This window comes from Scardinius erythrophthalmus, assembly GCF_964197995.2.
Source record: "Scardinius erythrophthalmus genome assembly, chromosome: 24".
NCBI lineage: Eukaryota > Metazoa > Chordata > Actinopteri > Cypriniformes > Leuciscidae > Scardinius > Scardinius erythrophthalmus.
This window is the reverse complement of record NC_138244.1, coordinates 19311108-19333365: the sequence shown is the minus strand read 5'-3', so window position 1 is coordinate 19333365 and position 22258 is coordinate 19311108. Positions and strand designations below refer to the sequence as shown.

Sequence of the window (22258 nt, the reverse complement as noted above, 5' to 3'; positions counted from 1 at the left end):
ATGCGATCAGCGACATCAAACAACATTTAAATCAAAACTGCCTAATGCTGAATGAACTGTCGACCCAGGACGAGGTATATGACTGAAGCGTTGATGGACTCGATCTACTCCATGTTTCGATCATCGTTCTGAATCCGTTCCAAATTAAGTCTGACAAATATATATATATATATATATATATATATATATATATATAGCACATTTAAATATTCATACAACAAAATATTCTAGGGACTAAGCAAGCAAAAAAAAAAACGCTGGCAGTGACTAGCAACTTAAAAAAAAAGGTGGCAGGGAAAGAGTTCAGATCAAGTTAAAGGCATTTTGGTACAAATTTCACACTATTAGTGTTTGATTGGACACATTCTTTGACGTTAGCAAAAAACACGGGAAGACAAAGTATTTGAGAATCGGACAAAAAAAAGTTACTAGACTATATTTAATAGCTTTAGTGAGGGAAAGAACTACAATCCCATGAAGCATTGAGAACAGCATAATCGAATAAAAAGTGGTGGAGAAATATATATATATATTCAGTATTTTGAGGGCGTGGGGAGATCGACAGATCTTTGCTGCAGTTTGCTTGTTTCAACTGATTGGTGGAATATCCTGCATAGCATCATGGGTAATGTAGTTTCTCACCACAATTTCTGCAGTTATTTTAAAGCTAAGTTGACGTCTTCAACAGAAGCAAATATCATCGATTAACAACCTCGTAGCTCTCAGTAAGGCTGTCTTTAAATATTTATAAGTTATCATTCAAAATCAACTTCTCAATGGAGAAAATTAATACATTTTTACTACTAGTTTTATTGTTTTACCTCCTGAACCTGACTCCTGCACTCTATTTAGCATTTTTCCTCTACCGTTCATGACCCAGTTGAGAATCGCTGACTTGAGAGTTTAAGTTGCGCATATTTAGTGTAACAGTCTTATTAGATTCTAATTAACTTTTATTACAACTTAGGAGAAAATAATAAATGTACATTATTAACAATGTTAAGTGATGAGGCACATTTGTGCATTAGAAAGTAATATTATGTAAAACAGTTGACTGTACTGGTCTGTAAAGATTACAATCATTCACCGGAATCACTTGTTTTCCCTGAGATTAGTAGGCGACTACTGGTTAGTAGATTTCAGAATGGTACAGTTAGCTTATGTGATGGTTATTACAGTTTAATGTCTTGCGCCATGATCGAGTTATGAATTTCCTGAGAGAGTGGAATGTATTTCTTTTGCGTCAGATCCAGGAAGTAGAGAGGATCTTCTATTAATGTTGGGTCAAAGCCTTCCTCCACCAGCTTCACCTTCTTCATCTTGAAAGTTCCTGTGACTTCCAAGGAATTCTGAAAGACAAATTTGCCTTTGCTGAGTTTCACAGAGCGAAGCCGAGACTGGAGAGGACGGTGTCTGCGAGCAAGATTCATGGGAATGTTTAAAGGTAAGATGGCGCACCTGAATCCGGATGAATCGAGGTCTGGCGTACACTGGAAGATAGTTGGCCAAAACACTGCAAGTGGTGACGCAGTCAAACTCTCTGCCCTCTTTCAGTTTCACAGCTGCCATTCCAATCCTTCCTTCATGACCTGAAGACACCATAGGTTTTAATATTGAAATATAAGCATGTTGTTAGATTTTAATAATGACGAAAATTGTTAGGAATGTAATGACTCATCATACACTTGCCGACTTTGAAACTGTGTGAGTTTGTTCTGAACAACCCAAATTGTAACCAGACACATTGCTATCAAACATGTTTCATATCCTCCGACTGCATGGAATCAGTCTAAAGCTGAAAAATCTGAGTATGTTCCAATCATCTGTGATTTTATGAAAACTGTCAACTAAAAGACTGCAAATCTGGGCAAAAGTGTTGTATATTACAGCCATAATGCTTTATACTGAAAAAAAAAAAAAAAAGCTTAATTTTTTTTTTTTTTATATATACATTTTTAGAATGTAATATACATTTAATATATTAAGGACCACTTATTACAGCAAAATTTGGTTCCTTTGAATGTAATTATTTATTAATTTAATTATATTTTTACATTTCCAAATCTAAATTTTCTTCTTTTACACACCCTCATGTCATCCCCGATATATATGACTTGCTTCAGATAAACACAAATGAATATCTTTAGGAAAATATTCCATCTCTTTGAGTCCATGTAATGGCGTTAAATGGCTCGGCGGTTACATCCGCGGACACGGCAGATAATCCGCAGGTCAAGTAGTAAAAAAATTTACTTTCCAATTAATTGTGGGTGGATGAGAGATAAATCATGTGTTTATTTTAATAAAGACTCTAACTTCAGGGGAATCCAATCAAGGAAACCATGTGCCTTTGAGCACCTCCTAACGGTCCTTATATATAACACAGAGGGGGAAAATAAATTGCTTAAAGGGTTCATCCAAAATTAAAATTGTCAGCATTTACTGTCATTATCTGTCGTTGAACGCAAGTCTTACGAGATTTGTAAGATTTAAAAAGATTTTTTTTTTTATGAAATCTGAGAGATTTGTCCCTCCATTGACAGTCTACGCAACTAGCACTTTGATGCTTCATAAAGTTCATCAAATGAATCCATATGAATTGAGTAGTTTAGTCCAAATTTTTTCAAGATAATGAACATTTAATTAAGGCTTTTATTCGCATATAAACTTTCATTAGCTTCCGCTAGAGGTTTGTTCACGCGCGTCAAGCAGGTGGGCGAGTAAATGATGAGAAAATTTCCATTTTGGGTGAACTAACTCTTTAATAACTTAACAGCTTTAACTAAAATATACACATGCTTAACAGAAATTATTCAGATAAGAATGTTTTCCAACATGGAAAATCAACAGGTTTAAAACTTAATTTTATGTCAGGCACTAATTTGCAGACCAAACGGATTCAAGAGAAATTTTAAAAGGAGAATTAAAAACAAAACAAAAGGAATGAAAGAAAGAAAAGTACCGTGTGGGAGTGTTTTAGTGAAGTAGTTAACCAGGACCAAGTGCTGGGTGTGTGATATATAACGGCTGTATGTACAGTATATGACCAACTATAAAGCCTATTTCCAGCCTTTCAGGGCTGAACACATTTCATTTCTTTAGTGTGTTCGGGAAGTTGTAGTGACGGAATCTGACAATTTATGTATGAAGGGAGTAAAGCCTGTGTTTAGGCTAACCGAAGTGTGTGTTGTGCAAGCGTCAACCGAGCGGCAGCCATTTATTGGCATATGAACTCACAGAGATTGATTATTTTCATAAAAATCTTTCTTTGTGTTTATCTGAAGAAAGAAAGTCATATACATCGGGGAAGACATGAGGGCGAGTAAATGATGAGAACTAAGCTTTAAGACCTGCAAACAATGTTTGGGTAATGTAATGACGTGGTTTAATAAATCAAGCAACAGCTCTAACTAACATGTAGTTCATAAGTATCATCATGAAATCCATTTGATTCCCAACTCTTTTCCTTTCGAATCATTGTTATATGCAATCTACCTTCAACTTTGACTCCATACACATTGGCCTCCTCAACGCAGTCCACCATCATGAGAATATCCGCCACCTCAGTTGTAGCCACATTCTCGCCTTTCCACCTGCAATGACAATGACAATGCAATGCTTGAAACTCCAAGAAGAAATGCACTTCACCGATGCTTCAGCTGAAGCTTTGCTACCTGAACGTGTCTCCAACTCGATCCTGAAAGTACACAAAGTTCTCGTTGTCGATTCTCAGCAGATCTCCACTGTTGAAATACAGATCTCCTTTCACAAACACATTACTAAGTCTCTTCTTCTCGGTCTGCTGCTTGTTCCCAGCGTATCCGACAAAAGGGGTGTTTTTCGTGATCTTCCCGACCAGAAGGCCCACCTCATCTATGAAACATTTAATATCAACAACTGTAGAGTTATAGATGCAACATATAGATTAAACATTAACTTTTTATGACAATGTTCCCAACAAAAGGTCAATGGAAGTTAGAATCTCAAAACCTCAAATACTAGACTAAACAAACACATTGTACTATCTTTACTGATACCACATGGCAATAAAATTTATTATACCGCAAAAACCACAAAGCTAGCACCTGACCTACCTCTTCCGACTGGGATACACAGACCCTCAGAGTTCCTCACGGGTTCTTCTTTCTCAATGTCAAACTTGATGAGGGCAAAGGGGAAAAACACCTGTGGAATACAATGGCAATCAAGCTGGCTTTGCTCAAAGATGCCTTTCTCGATGTGAATTAATACGTGCTGTCACACTCACCCTGCTGATAATATTGACACGGCCGACCACTCCGACTTTATCGGTGTAATTGATGAAGCCGACGTTTCCCTCTGTGGCAGCATAGAGCTCTCGGACATGAATGCGTCCGAAGCGGTTCAGGAAATCTTTCCAGACCTCTGCTCGTACGCCATTACCAATGGCGATCTTCACCCTGTGGTCTCGGTCATTGTCTTTCTGCAAAGCGGAAAACATAGACCAGCCCAGTTTGTGGTTTTATCTTTGCACTGCTTCAAAGTTTCCAACACAATAGTTCTGTCCAAAACCAAATGAGTTGCCTTCTAAGTGTAACCAAGCGGGATTGGAACCGGGGTCTCGAGGAGGCGGGCGCGCTAACAAGGACGCTAAAGACTGCAGCCGCTAGTGCCTCTTGAGGCCAGGGGAGTGAGGTTTACACGCACAGCTCTTACTGGCCTACGTCCGTTACACTCACCCCCCTAAACCTCACTCCAATCCGAGTCACGGCACCAAAGTAACCGGTCTTAATCTATCCACTCAGAGCAGGATTCGAACCCGGGACTCTGGCGTAGGAGGAGGGCGCGCTAACAAGGACACTAAAGACTGCAGCCGCTAGTGCCTCTTGAGGCCAGGGGAGTGAGGTTTACACGCACAGCTCTTACTGGCCTACGTCCGTTACACTCACCCCCCGTAAACCTCACTCCAATCCGAGTCACCGGTCTTATTCTATCACCTCAGAGTAGGATATAAACCCGGGTATCTGGCGTAGGAGGAGGGCGCGCTAACAAGGACACTAAAGACCGCAGCCGCTAGTGTCAGTCGCTAGTGAGCCTCTTGAGCACAGCTCTTACTGGCCTACGTCCGTTACATATGGGAACATGCTAACGGTCATAAACCCTCCTGAATTACTGAATTGGAACGCTTTACATTGGCAAGACACACAAACAGTGCTCCGATACACTGGAAGTTCCGTCCTGTAGCTCAAATAGTAGAGCATGATGCTAACGACACCAAGGTCATGAGATTGATTCCCAGGGAATGTATGAACTGATAAAATGCATTATGATATGAAGTCACTTTGGATCAAAGCTTTCGCCAAATTCATGAGTGTAAATGTAGGAAACTCCATCCCTGATTGATTCCTGGAGTTTCATGTTAGCATGATGCCAAGCTAGGAGCTCAATGCTCTAAAGGTGTGGTCATAGTTAGCATTAAGCAAATTTACGTGGGTGAAATCCAGTCATTTCAATGGGAATCTATGCAATCAGGAATTTCGCGTGAGGGAAACATTCTGGCTCAGTCTTATTTAGCATTGTTCAACAGGTTGTACTCGTTTGTGCATTTGAAGGCTTGGTTTGAAAGTGACTTCTGTGTGAGCTGTGCTTCATACATCGCTACACTATTCACAACAGACAATCAGAGGCGGGCTTTTCAATTCAGAGGCCCGTTTCAAAGGAACAGTAGGAGTTAGTCATTGAATCACTCACTCAAACGATTCATTCAGGGACAAGTCGTTGAAACGATTCGCTCAAAACGTGGATTCATTCAGTAACGAAACTAAAACTGTTGCTCGGAGACGTGCAATGGCTCTACTGTTTGGAACTACTGTGGAGGAAAAACTGCTATATCGACAATATTGTGGCTTTATTGAAAATATTGTGTGTAAAATTTAAGTCACCTAATAGCATATTAGCATATTGTTAATTGAATTGTTGTTTAAAATCAATATCACATTTGCAAATGTGCTGATATTTGGGAAAACAGCATTTTTGCCTGTGTGAGATTACTTATAAATATATACTTTTTTGCACCATATCTGAGTTTTTGGAAGCATTGTTACTAATTTTGATGGTAGTTTTGCCCTAAGCCCCCGTTAATTTCCAACCTTTGGGGACGGGCCTCTTTTTCGAGCGCAAGCGGAGACACCTTCTGTTGTGGGTCTCGTTCCAAATGAAAACGGTGAAACATACTACTGCAGAAAATAGTACTTTCTGGACATGAAATTTGGCAAAAATGTTAACGGTAACGTGACCGCACCTTCATAAGGCAGTGTCATTTTGCTACCTTTTGGACAAGCCTTTGTAACAGACGTCTAGGTAGGTTTTGGAACAGAGCCAATAAAAGCCCCATAAAACATATTTTAAAGAGAAATATCTTCACACTTATAAAACATGACACGTGTTTTTACCTTTGGTGTATTGCAGAGGTAGCGCAGTGTTTCGCCAATGTACTGCATCACAGTTATGTTGTACTTCCTGCAGTCGTCCCAGAACTGAGAGGCAGAAAACTTTCTCCGCAAAACAACAGTGTTACCTGGAAAAAACGTTCATTTGTAAGCTGCGCTATAACCAGTCGTGCATTTCTAAATATAGAAAGTGGCATATCATATAATCCATTATACCTCTTTCAATGGATCCAATGAGTCCGATGAGGAATCCAGCGCTGTGATACAGAGGCAGATTGATGTAGAATATGTCTTCAGACGTCACTCCACAAACACCCTGGATGAATGACGAGGCCCAGACCCTCTCATGGGTCACATAGGCTGCCTTAGGAAGACCTCCATGGACCAGAATAGCAGTGTTATTTAGGGACGCATATTTTTACAGCACATAGTGTGTCATATACAGCATTTTTAATGACTTTGTATGCTATTGAACGGAATATAAAAATAAATATTACATAACCCACTGCATTTGGCCTTGACTGATACCTGTAGTGCCAGAAGTGTAGATATACAGTGCTGTACTCCTGATATGGACATTGGACCTGAGAGACGGGGACAGCGGCTTATCTGAAGCCTTAGCGATGGCCTGACCGATACACTGAATGCCGTCTGTAGTGCTCTCATCTGACAGGAGGTAAACAGTTATCCCCTTTTCTTTCAGTGCTGGCAATATCTCCTCAACAGCGTCACGAAGCTCTGCAAGAGAAACAAACACTTAACTGCAAAACTCTTGAAATGTTTCAGAGTCTGATTTCAAAGTGACATCTCATTTAAAAAACATTATTTTAACACTAATAAAAAAAATCTGAATCCGACATCATGGATAAGTCTTCCAAATATCTGTTCCCAAAGAAGTTGGCCTGTTTTCACATGCACAGCATGTGCTTGAATCCTGTCTCGGCCAGTGTTTCTCCAACTTTTGTCTTATGTACCCCTTAACCACATAAGTAGGGCTGAAGTAGGCTACCACTGCATTAATGTGCTCATTTAACTCAATATCCACCTTAATTTTCAATATGGAAGTAGGCTACTGTGAATGTTTAAGACTCAAAGGTGAATAACTAAATGGTAAAACTATTTGCAGCTACAAACCAATGCATTTTTATATTACAATGATATATTGCTAAAATATTATTAAACATTGTTAAATTAAAATGACTACAAATACCAGTTTGCAGTAGCAACATAACGGAGTGTTTTCGTACACCTAAAATAACTTGACATCAAAAGCCTTGCACATTAAAGTTTATAAAAAGGCATTCACGTTAAAAAATATGGAGGATAATGGATATCAGTTATCATTATTGAGACTGTCCAACTGCATTAAATCCAACAAGTGGTGGACACTTGTTTTTTTTTGCCCAAACCTGTTTAGAATTAGCGCAAACTCTGCCCCACAGCCGATAAGATTTAATTACTCATGTCAATCACAGTGCTGATTGCGTAGCTACATAATCCTACAACAGATACTAACCCCTAAACCTGCCTTAGGCTACACCCTAACTGGTTTGGGGGGAAACGCATCTACTGCATAGGTATTGGATTTAATACAGTACGTAGAGTTCTCAAACCGGTTCCACGGAGGGCCTAGTGTATGCAGGTGTTTGGTCTTTCCCTTCAATTAGTGCCCAATTAAGACCTAGACTACCAGGTGAGGGGAGATCTTAACCAATTAGTGACCAACTCAATCAGTTTGGTTCAAGGTAAAAGAGAAAACCTGCATACACTAGGCCCTCCGTGGAACCGGTTTGAGACCACTCAGGCTGCAGAAGATCTTGGGGAAAGTTCCCGTTCTTTCTTCTGATTGGTCAATACAGCCGCGCGAAAATCCCAAAATAAGCAATGGCGCGAAACACCTGTTTCGGTTGCTACACAGGTAGGGATGCGCGGTATACCGGTACTGCAAAAATACCGGTATATATTATATTTCAAACGGTACAATATCATAATTTTGCTCAATTCGGTATTTAATGCGCTGCTGTTTCGAAGTTCACCGCTAGGCGGCAGTGCGCTACCCAAACTGACGCGGGTCACGCACAACCGGCAAACGGTGACAACGGAGGAACACGATGGATCAAACAGATGAAGCTCATTCTACACGCCCGAAATTAATAAATAAAGAGAGCAGTAGGAGTGAAATATAGCATTACTTTGCCTACAAAAGTAATGAGAAAGGTGAAGCAACAGACCTCAATGCACCACTCTACAAACACTGCTTTAAATTTGCGACGGGAGGCAACACATCAAATCTGGCTAACGTTGAGCACTTGTCACTTGATCATCCTGACTTGTTCAAAGAGTTCAGAGATCGACAGGTGAGTCCATCATTCAACTGTTTTAATTTAGACTTTTATTCATAGCGCACATACATAAAAGCTTATCAATTAAATATGACACGGTAAACACGAAAGCTCAAATGTGCTTGCATGACACGCTAGAACCAATGAAGTTTAGGTCTCATAATTTTTGCACTTTCAAACAATCATATATTAATTGAATTTGAATGAATAAAGAGATTAGTGATATTAATTTTAGTATTAGTGATAGTAAAATGAATGGCATATCACTGCTGCTGTGGCGAGTGCGACCCCTAGAGGAATCTAAGGAATCTAGAGTAATAGTAGTAATATGGATATTACTAATATGAATGTTAGAGTAACACTTTACATTTAAGCTACATTTGTCAACATTCATTAGGTAACCTGACCTAACCGTATTATAGCATTTATTAATCTAGATCAATCAGTAATTATTATTTATACTAATACATGTTTAGCATGTTAACATTACTTTATATGCAATGCATTAAACTAATATGAACCCAAACACAAACCAAACAGTAATCAAACCAAGATGAATAAATGCTATAAATGTTGATAATTCTCTGTTAATGCATGTCAGCTAAAAATTATTCATTTCATTATTCTATTATTATTCTATATTAATCAATTATTATAGATATTAACCTATTTTAATTGTATCATTTCAGGTTTCTTTCTTTCTTTTTTTTTCAAAATCAAAATTTAATCTACTGTAAGTTCCCTGACTGTTTTTTTGTTTATTTATTTATTTTAACATTTTGATACTTTTTGTTTGCACATTCAGTACTGCAGAGTTTCAAGTAGTGTTTTTTAATAAAATTGTTTCAATTCACTTAAATTTTGAGGCTGGTTATTTGTCACCTGTGGTATCAATGTAGTATCGATACCGAGGTATTAGGTTCTGGTACCGTACCGAAACCAAAATTATGGTATCGAGCCATCACTATACACAGGTAAGTTCGAGGTTTGAGCAAGTTTTTCGGGCTCAAGAAGGTGGACTGTTTTTTTTACGGCTCATGGTAACTTACTAACCCGTTTAATTCTAAACAGGCTAACCTGCTCCGGAACAGGTTTTATTCTGGGTTAGAGATTGCAGACCAAAACTGGACCAATCAGCTGTGAGCAAATTAAGTGACATGTATCCTGATGCAATAAAGCCACTCCCCCTGTATCTCTCGCTGTTAAAAGAGAAGCTGTTTAAATTGATTTTTTAAATATATATAGCCTATATATTTATATAATATGAATTTTATGGAAGCTTGTTTCCGCCTAATAAGAAAATAAAATAAAGTAATCGCGACTTTTTCATCTCACAATTCTGACTTTTTTTTTCTCACAATTGCGAGTTAGGCTACATCAGAATTGCGTGATATAGAGTCGCAATTGCGAGAAAGTCAATTTTGCGAGTATATATCGCGCAATTGCGACTTTATATCACGCAATTCTGACTTTATATCTTGCAATTCTGAGAAATAAAGTCAGAATTGCGAGTTGTAAACGCGCAATTGTGAGATAAAAAGTCGCAATTATCTTTCAAAATGTTTTATCGCGGAAACAAGCTTCCATTCAATTAGCCTATAGCCTATTAGTTGACAAGTAATATTAAACTTGGCTTTTAAATGAATATAAATATAATACATGCTTTTTTGAGCTTTGTGAACCTATAATTATTCGGCCTATTTCTTTGATTCACGTCATTGATATAGTCCGATATTTTATTTCAGCTGCCTTCTCAAACTTACGCCGCAGAAGTGTTTATTCCTACCTTGTAAACGCTCTTAACTTCATGATATGATGTTCAGAAGAGAAGTGCATCAAGCTGACGCTCTCCACGGTCCGCGTGATTGGTTGTTTGCCGAACCTGTCGCACTTTCAGGTGCACGCGCTTCAGATTTAATCACAAATTCTGAATCAAACCCTTGACAGAGAACGTTTATACCGAGCTTTGTGAGACCGCTGAACCTTATCTAAACCAGGCTGGATATATCTGGATGTGTCAACTCTAAACCTAATCTGAAAATCAGAGTTTGTTCAGCTCATCGTATCCCTGCGCAGTGTTGTTGCATACCAATGCGCTGTTGTGTCAGAAAGAATGCCGCTTCACCAATTAACTAGATACAATACTTTATAACAAAAAAAATGCATCCTTAATATTTGTAGTAACATTGTATAAAATAAAATAAAAATGTAACTGAAAGTTGAAACCCTGCTTTATGTAATATAGTCACTGAGTAGTTGTGGTTATATTCACAATGTAGCCTACCATTGCATGCGTACGTATAGCTATATTTTTTAGTCATAATTTCTGTTTTATATATTTAAGAAAGCAAAGTAGCCTACTTCTCAAAAGTGGATACACATTAAGAGAATGGTTGGAAATCAGTGCCAAGGCCTCGCTCGCAGCATGACTATAGTAAGCATTTATGATCTGTGTATATATAGACTCTACATCCATAGGCGCTCTGGAGAGTGCATCTATATACTGTACATATATGTCTCACCAGCAGCTGCTATGAGCACGTTCGCGCCGCAGCAGGAGAAGCAGTGAAGGAGTGATTTGGATCTGATATTGAAGTTCAGGAGTGCAGCGGGACAGCCCAGCTTGGCCAGGCCGAGCCAGGTCCACACGAACCGAGGCTCGTTCCCCAGGAAGAGCGCGACCGTGTCCCCTTCTTTAAGCGCGGCCACCGAGCGCAAAGCATCCGCCACTTTGTTACTCTCCTTATCCACCTCCTCATAAGTGTAAGTCTTCCCCTCGAAATGAATAAACGCTCTCCGCGGGTGTTTCTTCACTGCTTCCAAAAAACAGTCCACAATACTATAGAATGGAGTTTTCCTTTTGTATACATTTAATCGGATTCCAAATCCAAGCGCTCTGTATATATATACGCAGTCCTGGAAAAAATACGGGAAGAAAGTTTTCAGCAGCGCGGGGAGAAGAGCCAAGCCCGCGAGAAGAGTCATCCACATATACATGTTTACTAGAGTTTGTACAATACTAGGGGTTTGAGATTAACTACATGCCATAGCCTGACACTACTTCCACAGTCTTAAAATTCATGGGCCACATTCTCTAAATGCAAGTTCAGCCCTTTTGGGGCTCCAGAGAGAGATTATATTATTCTGATCCACCCCCCTACTCTAGAACCTCGCCGGGTTGCCAGATCCTTCTTCAACTCGGTGCGGTTGTTTACGCACGTTTTAATAAAATAGATTAAGTTTGTCTTTACATTTAAATATGCCTTATTAATCGCAATTCAACTTTTTTTGTAGTTAAATTTAACAAATTATTTTGAAAATAAAATATGCAACAAGCATTTTAGTTCTTGATGTTTTCCATGTGCTGCAGACATTCATGGTCATTTTCAAGTTGTGAGTGAGAGAAAGCATTTTTGTGTACAAAGTGAACATACAAATTTATGAATCTTAAATGATTTTCCCAAACAAACATTTAAGATCTGCTGACAAATTTAAAATGTTAATTTTGTTTGCCAAGGTTGAATGTAGTCCCAGATTTTTCTTCAGAGCAAGACCATAACCATGCCTTGAACATTGGAGCCACGTTTTTTTTTTTATAGGTATTTTTATTCAAAGAAATTAAAGAATTAAAAGGGATTTCAGGGAATAAAGAAGAAACAAGAATGGTAAAAGAAGTTCCAGCCTAGTTGTGAGGTGATCCTTTTAAACTCTTTTCTAATATTTTATTTAAAAATAAATTCACTTGTTTGTATGTCTAATATGTCTAAAAATGTAAAAAAAAAAAAAAATTCTTTTCAAAAACATTAAATTTGGCCATTTCCAATTGGCCCAAATTCACTCAGTGCCTATGCCCTGCTCCAGAGTAACAAACATAATGTCACATTATATTATTTCTTTTATTAGCAGATTTTGTACTTTTTAAATTGTTTGAAATAATTTATATATTGAAAAAGACATTTTGAGGTCCTCTAGTGGCCCCTGGGTGAGAAACACTTGCTTATCTGGCTCCCCATAACATGTAGTGAAATCTTAGTGCTTTTGTTGAAAAAACAAAACAAAACAAAAATAATAATCATGTTTTTATGTGTGATTTCATGCAGTGCTAATAAAAAAAAATACATATTAAGTAGGTCACTATAGAAAATTGTGTGTGCTTATTACAATATTGTGTTCAAATATTCTCCAGTTATTCATATTAAACATAATAAACCAAATAAATCAAACTTTGTATAAATAAATAATACTTGATAATTGCATTTAAAATAAAAGAACGTTGAAGAAAAACATTTTTAAAATTAATTGTTGTTTTTTTTCTAATTAACACAAAAATGACATTACATGCAGGAGTATTTTAAACTCACAACATGGCAACCCTAATCCAATTCAGACTTTGAGACAGGAGTGAGTGGGAAGGTTTCTGTGGGAACCAATCATCTTACAGCAAACTCTTACAAAACTATTTGTTCACTACAGACTACAGGGGAAAGTATCAAGTTCTTAGAAAGACAATTTTCAGACTGACAGTGAAGTAGTTTTTAAAATTTTATTATCTTTTTGTCAGAGAAAACTGAAGGATAGGGTGATATAAAACTTCAAGAGTTTTGAAATATACAAAATAAGCAAAATATATAATTTTTTAATTGCCTTTGGTACATAAAAAAACCCCACACAATTTAATTGCAAATTTTTTTTGGTGTTAATAGGGATCTCTGGACAGTTACTGTCCTGTAAGTGTAAATGCAGATTTAGGGCTCTGAACAAATAAAAGATTTGACTTCTCTTAATACATTTCTAATGTATTATAAAGAGCAAATCCTGCTCTTCACAGTCTGAAGTGACCCTCCAGTATCGACTGATATGCGTCATGTGTCAGCGGTCTGTAGCTGTTCACCTTCTCATCTAAAATAAACAGAGGATCTGAGATTGCAGCGGGGTTGAAGCCCTCCTCTACCAACTTCCCTTTGAGCTGTTTGAAGGTGCCCGTTACAGCCAAACTGTTCTGCAATCAGAAACACATGGACTTATTTAGATTTGGCTGTATTCGGAAATATGAAATGGTACATAAATATATTGATACTACCTAAAGAGAGCTTATTTGTGTGTTATGATGTTACCTGGATCCTGATGAAACGTGGTCTGGCATAAGAGGGGAGGTAAGTGGTCACATGACTAAATATGGCATCACACTCAAACTGATGGTCTTTCTTCAATGTGATGGTAGACATTCCTATCCTCCCCTCATACCCTTCAAATTCAACAAAAGATCAAGTGTGTCAGGTTAGAAGAAATATTAAGCAATGTTATGAAAGTCAGCTGGATGATTTCTGATTTCTGAAGAGAAATAGCATTAAACCTGGAACGGCAACGCCATATACATTTGCTTCCTCGATACTCGTCGCATTGGTCAAGATGTCCGACACTTCATTTGTGGAAACGTTCTCCCCTTTCCACCTGAGAACAGAACCATGCTTTTATTTTCAATTCTGCCTTTTGATTGTACCATTAAAGGTGTAACTTTAAAGTTTTTTATAGCGTTTATTCACCTAAAGGTGTCGCCCACCCGATCCTGGAAGTAGATGAAGTTTTCACGATCTATCTTGAACAGATCTCCAGAGTTGAAGTAAACGTCTCCTTTTTCAAACACATTGTAGAGTTTCTTTTTCTCTGTCTGTTTCGGATCCCTGGCATATCCAGCAAACTGGACCTTCTGGGTAATCTGTGATACTAGTAGACCTGTCTCACCTGTATTACAGTCAATGACACATTCTTCCAAATAAAAGGCTAACAATTTAGCTTTTTTTAATCATTTTTATATTATTTATGTGCATACAAACATGCTTCTTCAGAAGAACTGTTCATTAAAATGAACAAATTGACTTGCCTTTAGCTACTTTTATGCAAAATCCATTTGCATTTCTTACAGGTTCCTCTTGTTCCAGATCAAACTTAACCAATGAATATGGATACAGTTTCTGAAACAACATTAATGTTGTCATATGGATGAAATGAGAAATTTGATGAATTGTGAGCAAAAAAGAGTGGATTTACTGACTAGTTAAGTCTACCTTATGTAAAAAATTCACTCTACCGACAGCCCCAATTTTTCCTGCGAAGTTCAAAAAGCCCAAGGTTCCTTCGGTCGAGCCGTAGAATTCTTTGATGTCAACATGACCGAATCTGCTGATGAACGTCCTCCAGACCTCTGGCCTGATCCCATTCCCAATGGCCATCCTAACGTTGTGTACCTGGTCACTAACGCGCTTGTGTGGGAAGAGAACAAAGATGAGAAAAGACTGCACAGCAAACAGAGCACTGCAAACGGTGGGGTAAGATGTGTCACCATTTTTGCAACTGTTGCATCCAAAAATTATCTTAATACATTTTATGTAGCCATTTTTTTTTTTATAAAGACCAATATGTTGAAATTTACTGCGATAAAAAGTTCATATTATTAATTGAAGTAAATTGTTCACATATTCCATGTGATAATAATTCAACATACACTACTGCTCAAAAGTTTGGGATCGGTAAGATTTTTAAAAAATAATTTCGGATAAAAAAAATTGGTAAATACAGTAAAAACCTTTGCAATAAGTTAGTTCACAAAATTACATCCCTGCTAGATATTCCACCATCAGTTTTGGGGAAAGTTACTTTTAAAAGTAATGAATTACTATATTGTGTTACTCCCTAAAAGTAACTAACTGCATTACTTAGTTACTTTTTATGGAAAGTAATGCGTTACATTACTTTTGTGTTACTTTTTCTCACCTGAGCTGTGCTTGCTTGATTGTTTTAACAAAAAACAAGTTCTATTTTTGGCAAATCTAAAGGCCATTTCACACCAAAAGTGAACTGAATAAGCCTCAGGCTGAAGGAAATGCAAATTCACGTCTGTACAATAGAAGGCGCCGCTCAAACAAACCTTTCAGGTGTTCTACCGTTCTGAAACGCAGAAGAATAGGATGAAGGAGAAGAAAGTTCAACACTCTTACTTAAGCAATAAAATCAAACAAACATAAAAAGAAACATAAATGTAATTTTTGCTTATTCGTATTGTTGAATTGGATCATCATCAGCAAAGACATTGGTTAATAAAGTGAGATTAAATGCATAAAGTATATTTGTGTTAACATTTAATTATTGCAGGTTTGTGTAATATTCTGAGTTTGCATTTCACTGTTTTTGTTCATTTTGAGGAATACTGATTGTGTTTTTGTGCAGGTGAGATGAGTAAATGCAACAACATCATGTTCACACACAGCTCCTCTGCACTCTGACAGCTCTTCTGTCCACATGTTGAGAGAAATCAGGGCAATACAAGGGGAAACAAAGTAACTTGCAGATATTTCAGATATTTTTTAGTAAATTTAAAAGTTATTCACTTACTTTACTAGTCTGGGATTACAAATTTAAGAATCTGCTGATCCTACATAACATCTAAGGGGAAGTACATTGTATTTAGTATATTTCCTTCAGAAATCAGTCTAATATGATGATTTGCTGCTCAAGAAACATTTCAGATTTTTATCAGTGTTTGAAACAGTTGTGCTGCTTAATATTTTTCAGGATTCTTTAATGAATAGAAAGTACAAAAGTACAGCATTTATTTGTACTAGAAATATTTTGTAACACTATAAATATCTTTGCTGTCACTATTAGTCCATTTAATGGAAGCTTGTTTCAGCCACAAAATAAAACATTTTAAAGATAATTGCGACTTTTTATCTCACAATTACGAGTTTACATCTCGCAATTCTGACTTTATTTCTCACAATTGCGAGATTTATAGTCGGAATTGCGTGAAATGAAGTCGCAATTGCGTCTTATAAAGTCAGAATTCTGACTTTTTTTCTCGCAATTGCGACTTTATATCACGCAATTCTGACTTTATAACACATAATTGCGAGTTTATATCTCGCAATTCTGACATCTTTTCTCACAATTGTGAGATATAAACTCACAATTGTGAGATATAAAGTCCAATTCTAAGGGAAAAAAAAGACAGACTTTTTATTTATTTTTACCTCAGAATAGTTTATATCTCACAATTCTGACTTCATAACACGCAATTGCGACTTTATATCATACAATTCTGACTTTATTTCTCAGAATTGCGACTTTATATCTCGCAATTTCGACTTTATTTCTCAGAATTGTGACTTTATATCTCGCAATTGCGACTATTTCTCAGAATTGCGACTTTATTTCTCGCAATTCTGAGAAAAAAAGTCACAATTCTGACTTGATATATTGTAATTGTGAGAAAAAAAGTCAGAATTGTGAGATAAAAAGTCGCAATTATTATTATTTATTTATTATTCAGTGGCAGAAACAAGCTTCCATAATTTAATGCATCCTTGCTGAATAAAAGTTAATAAAAATAAAATAAAAAATCTTATTGACCCCCAAATTTTGAATGCTAGAGTACCATTTGATATGACTCCGCTTACTCCTAACATGGTGCATGTTTTAGGCGTCCATTTGATCGTTGCTCGTTCCTGCAGATGACAAAAAGAGGAAGATTCTGTGCTGTTTGCCTTCTTAAATGCTTGAATACCTTTGGTGTATTGCAGAGGTAGCGCATTGTTTCTCCAATATACTGTATCACAGTAACATTATATTTTCTGCAGTCGTCCCAGAACTGAGAGGAAGAAAATTTGCTCTTCAGGACAATAGTGGCTCCTAAACACAAAACCAAACTATCAAAAGCAAAATTTCTAAAGACATCTAGTTACATTTGTCACAAAACATTAGACTGTTGTATTGTTTTTATCTTATCAATTATGAGGTGTCTGGATAACCAACAAAAAAAAAAGATGATTTCATACCTCTTTCAATAGCACCTCCGAATCCAATGCCAAAGCCAGCACTGTGATACAAGGGAAGGCAGACGTACACCACATCATCAGACTTCACACCACAAATGGACTGGAAGAAGGAAATGGCCCACAGCCTCCGATGAGTGATCACTGCTGCCTTTGGAAGACCTGCAGGGGATACGCCTCATTAAATCCACACGCACTCATTTATTAATTACAGATTACTGACACTTCCATCCATTCCCCTCTGGGCAAAAACATCTTCATTCAAAAACAGAGTAAGACCACTGAATCCAGTCTCACCTGTGGTGCCTGAGGTGTAGATGTACGCCGCCGGGCTGGTGGAGCTAATGTTGGCCCTCAGGTCTGCAGGAACAGGCTCATCTGAGGCCTGCTTGATTTTGTCTGTAAGACTTTTCATTCCCTCGGAGGTCATATGGTCAGTCAGTATGTAGACCGAGATGCCCTGCTCTCTCAGCGCGGGAAGCACCTCCTCAACAGCATCCTGCAGTTCTACATGAGTGTTTATACAAGTATATATTCAGTTTGATTCATTTAGTCAGGGTACTCAACAATGAGCTTTTTTTTTTTTTTATCTTTATGGGATACTTGTCAGGAAACAAAAATAGCACTGGATGTGACCCCAACCCTGGGGGGCGCTAAAGACTGACGAGTCGGTACAAACCTCAAGAGTTTCGTGTGAGGACAAAAAGTCCCAAGGTACGTCCCAATTTGTGCACTTATGCACTATGCTTTTGTAGTATAAATAGTGAGTAGTGTGTTCACAATGGAAAAAGTTTACGAAATACATAGATGATGCACTTAATTAACCAAAAAACAGTGTGGAATACTTCCCTACTATGTAGTAGGCGAAAAAAAGTATATGACAAAAATAGTAAGCCTATGTCAGAATTCACAGTACTCTTAAAAGAGTAGGCAAAAAGTACCTGTATGACCTACTACTTCTGGTGAGATTATGAGTGTGTATACGATGGACACTTAACTATCCCATGAGGCCACGGGAGAGGATTTGTGAATGGAGGTGAAGGGTCACTGTTGGTAGGTCACATGATAATGACAACATGGTTAATGTAGTACGTCCAGATTACAAAAATACGATATAAAACATATTTTTTTGAATAAGTACTTATTCAAAATAAATACCCACACAAGAGAGTATGCAATTTCGGTTTGCATTCAAATATCGCAGCTTTTCTTATGTAGCGGAGGGGCTATCTATGGAAGCTTGTTTCCGCCACGGAATAATAAATAAATAATAATAATAGCGACTTTTTATCTCACAATTCTGACTTTTTTTTCTCACAATTGCGATATATCAAGTCAGAATTGTGACTTTTTTTCTCAGAATTGCGAGATATGAAGTCAGAATTGTGAGAAATAAAGTCGCAATTCTGAGAAATAAAGTCGCAATTGCGAGACAGTCGCAATTCTGAGATATAAAGTCGCAATTGCGAGATATTTAAAGGCGCAATTCTGAGAAATAAAGTCGCAATTCTGAGAATTAAAGTCGCAATTGGGAGATATAAAGTCAGAATTGCACGATATAAAGTCGCAATTGCGTGTTATAAAGTCAGTATTGTGAAAAAAAAGCATTGGACTTTATATCTAACAATTGTGAGTTTATATCTCACAATTCTGAGAAAAGATGTCAGAATTGCGTGATATAAAGTTGCAATTGCGAGAAAAAAAGTCAGAATTCTGACTTTGTAACACGCAATTCTGACTTTATATCTCGCAATTCTGACTTTATAACACGCAATTGCGACTTTATTTCAAGCAATTCTGACTTTATATCTCGCAATTCTGACTTTATAACACGCAATTGCGACTTTATTTCACGCAATTCTGACTTTATATCTCGCAATTGTGAGAAATAAAGTCAGAATTGCGAGATGTAAACTCGCAATTATGAGATAAAAAGTCGCAATTATCTTTTAAAATGTTTTATTTTGTGGCGGAAACAAGCTTCCATAGCTATCAGACTACAATGCTGAATTTAAAAAAAAAAAAAGAACCTTACAAAAATAATATACTACACGATTGAGTAGGCTACATACATAGTGCATATTATGAGTGTTGCTGGACTGTATCTCCGCAGTGCTTACCCAATCATATTTGAGAAGCTGAACTAAGTGTTGACCATAAGTTAAAAATGCATCTCAGTGTGCATCACATTAAGTGAGAAAATACACTAAATGTTTATTTGATTAACATTTTTTGGTTCACTAAATAATTTGACACACTTCCATTTGTGTTAGTAAGTCACCAACAGCTGACACAGACAGAAAAAGGACATCTCAGATAGCACACACACTGTAGTTATTACAGGTAGTACGTCAAGCATTAGTTTATCTGACTAATAAAACTGTGAAGTGTACCTGCCCCAGCGATCAGCACACTGGCCCCACAGCAGGAGAAACAGTGCACAAGTGATTTGGATCGGATGTTATGATTGAGAAGAGCAGCAGAACATCCGATCTTGGCCAAAGCCAAGCATATCCACATGAACATGGGCTCATTTCCCAACAGTAGCGCAACTGTGTCTCCTTCACGAAGATCTGCGTGTTTTAACAAACTCCTCGCGATTTTATTACTCTGTTTATCCGACTGCACATACGAGTATGTTTGATCCTGAAACCGAATGAAAGCTTTGTGTGGGTTCTTCTGAACCGAATCCAAGAATCGATCCACTACGGTATAGAAAGGTCTGGACTTGATGTATTTTGTCATACGATATCCAACCAATGCTACTCGACAGATGTACTTTGCATCTATGACAAAGTAAGGATAACGGTATTTCAAGGCAAATAAAAGTAGGCCAAAAACAGCACTTACAAAAAACCAAAACATAGTGTGAATCGATTGTTTTCCGTAAGACCTACTTTCTTTAGTGCGCAGCAGAAGCACTTATTAGATATAAAGTTCAGTGTAGGCGGTGCTTTGTTTTGAGGGAATGAACCATAGACTGTAAAAAATTGAACACGTACTGGAGCAGATAGTTATGAAATGAAGCGAGTCGTATTCATAAACAGCGTTTACATGGTTCACGAGTCACGACTCCACGCGACGCGAAAAACGGCAACGCTCACATTAGCGAACACCTCAACACTGTAAACGAGTAATTAACAATTAGATAAACTTTATTCTTTTTCATTGAAACTATTTGTTTTCAAGAAATCTACCCTTTAAACACAAGCTAACTTATCTCATGTTTTCCTCAGGTCGTTCCAATCCTGCTAGACTATTTTACATTACATTATTTTAGGAATATTACAGCCTGTCAATATTTAACATGTTGGAAGAACATAGTAAATACATTATGACTTGATTATCAATGTTCCCTTTAAAATGTCAGCCCTCTTTCCATGATCCTGTATAATATTATATAATTGATAACTGAAAAGTGGGTAATTGTCGAAATATTAGCATAACAATTCTCTGAGAAGCACATAGTTTCATAACATGCCAAAGAAAACCGTTACCATTATCTGAACCTATATATGAAATGTTTATTTAGTTTGAGATATCATGTTAATATGCAAATCATTAACACTTAAATATATTATTTGCCAGATATTATGTTGTTTATTGTAGATAATTGTGAATAATTTAAAGATTAAATTTCTATAATATGTCCTTGTTACAACCACATTTTCCTCATTTAAAGAAATGAACTTTTCTATAAATTATATTGTCATAACTTTATTTTTCCAAGTTAACTATTAGAAAAGGAATGTTAAAGTCGTCTTTTTTTCATGATGTGATGATTCTTAAAGAAATTCTTGGTAGCACTGTTAAGATTCATTGTTACACATGACTTACTATAGTAAGTAATAACAGGGCACCTTAAATAGTGTAACCAAATACCTCTCACTCTCTCTCTCTCTCTCTCTCACACACACACACACACACACACACACACACACACACACACACACACACACACACACACACACACACACATGTCTGGTGCACTATCTTTGTGAGGACTCTCCATAGACGTAATGGTTTTTATACTGTACAAACTGTATATTCTATCCCCTTACACTGCCCCTATCCCTAAACCTACCCATCACAGGAGACATTCTGCATTTTTACATTTTCAAAAAAACTAATTCTGTATGATTTATAAGCTTTTGTACCCATGGGGACCTCAATTTAGGTCCCCACGGTGACACGAGTCCCCATGAGTCTGTGTGCATTCAGGTTTAAGTCCCCACCGGTGTAGAAAAACATGTCCACACACACACACACACACACACACACACACACACACACACACACACACACACACACACACACACACACACACACACACACACACACACACACACACACACACACACACACACACACGTCTGGTTTACTATCTTTGTGGGGACTCTCCGTAGACTTAATGGTTTTTATACTTTACAAACTGTATATTCTATCTCCTTACACTAACCCTACCCCTAAACCTACCCATCACAGAAAACTTTCTGCATTTTTACATTTCCAAAAAAACTCATTCTGTATGATTTATTAGCTTGTTTACTCATGGGGACTTCAATTTAGGTCCCCACTGTGACACGAGTCCCCATGAGTCTGTGTGCATTCAGGCTGAAGTCCCCACCGGGATAGAAAAACATGAACAGACACACACACA

At 37.3% G+C, this 22258-nt stretch overlaps 2 protein-coding genes across 2 annotated transcripts; both read right to left on the bottom strand.

The window, feature by feature from the left end:
• Positions 1 to 428: 428 nt before the first annotated feature.
• On the bottom strand, positions 429 to 11902 carry slc27a2 (solute carrier family 27 member 2). Its single transcript, XM_081356575.1, has 10 exons — positions 11293 to 11902; positions 6957 to 7166; positions 6645 to 6803; positions 6432 to 6556; positions 4268 to 4462; positions 4095 to 4185; positions 3675 to 3873; positions 3496 to 3593; positions 1459 to 1589; positions 429 to 1349 (listed from the first exon to the last, which is right to left on the bottom strand). The coding sequence occupies exons 1-10, from the start codon at positions 11765 to 11767 to the stop codon at positions 1173 to 1175; spliced, it is 1860 nt and encodes a 619-aa protein (XP_081212701.1). The 5' UTR covers positions 11768 to 11902; the 3' UTR covers positions 429 to 1172.
• Positions 11903 to 13307: 1405 nt separating this feature from the next.
• slc27a2b (solute carrier family 27 member 2b) lies at positions 13308 to 20531 on the bottom strand. Its single transcript, XM_081356574.1, has 10 exons — positions 19992 to 20531; positions 17896 to 18105; positions 17602 to 17760; positions 17331 to 17455; positions 14836 to 15030; positions 14652 to 14742; positions 14314 to 14512; positions 14124 to 14221; positions 13885 to 14015; positions 13308 to 13769 (listed from the first exon to the last, which is right to left on the bottom strand). Exons 1-10 carry the CDS (start codon positions 20461 to 20463, stop codon positions 13593 to 13595), a joined length of 1857 nt encoding a protein of 618 aa, XP_081212700.1. The 5' UTR covers positions 20464 to 20531; the 3' UTR covers positions 13308 to 13592.
• Between the last annotated feature and the right edge of the window lie 1727 nt (positions 20532 to 22258).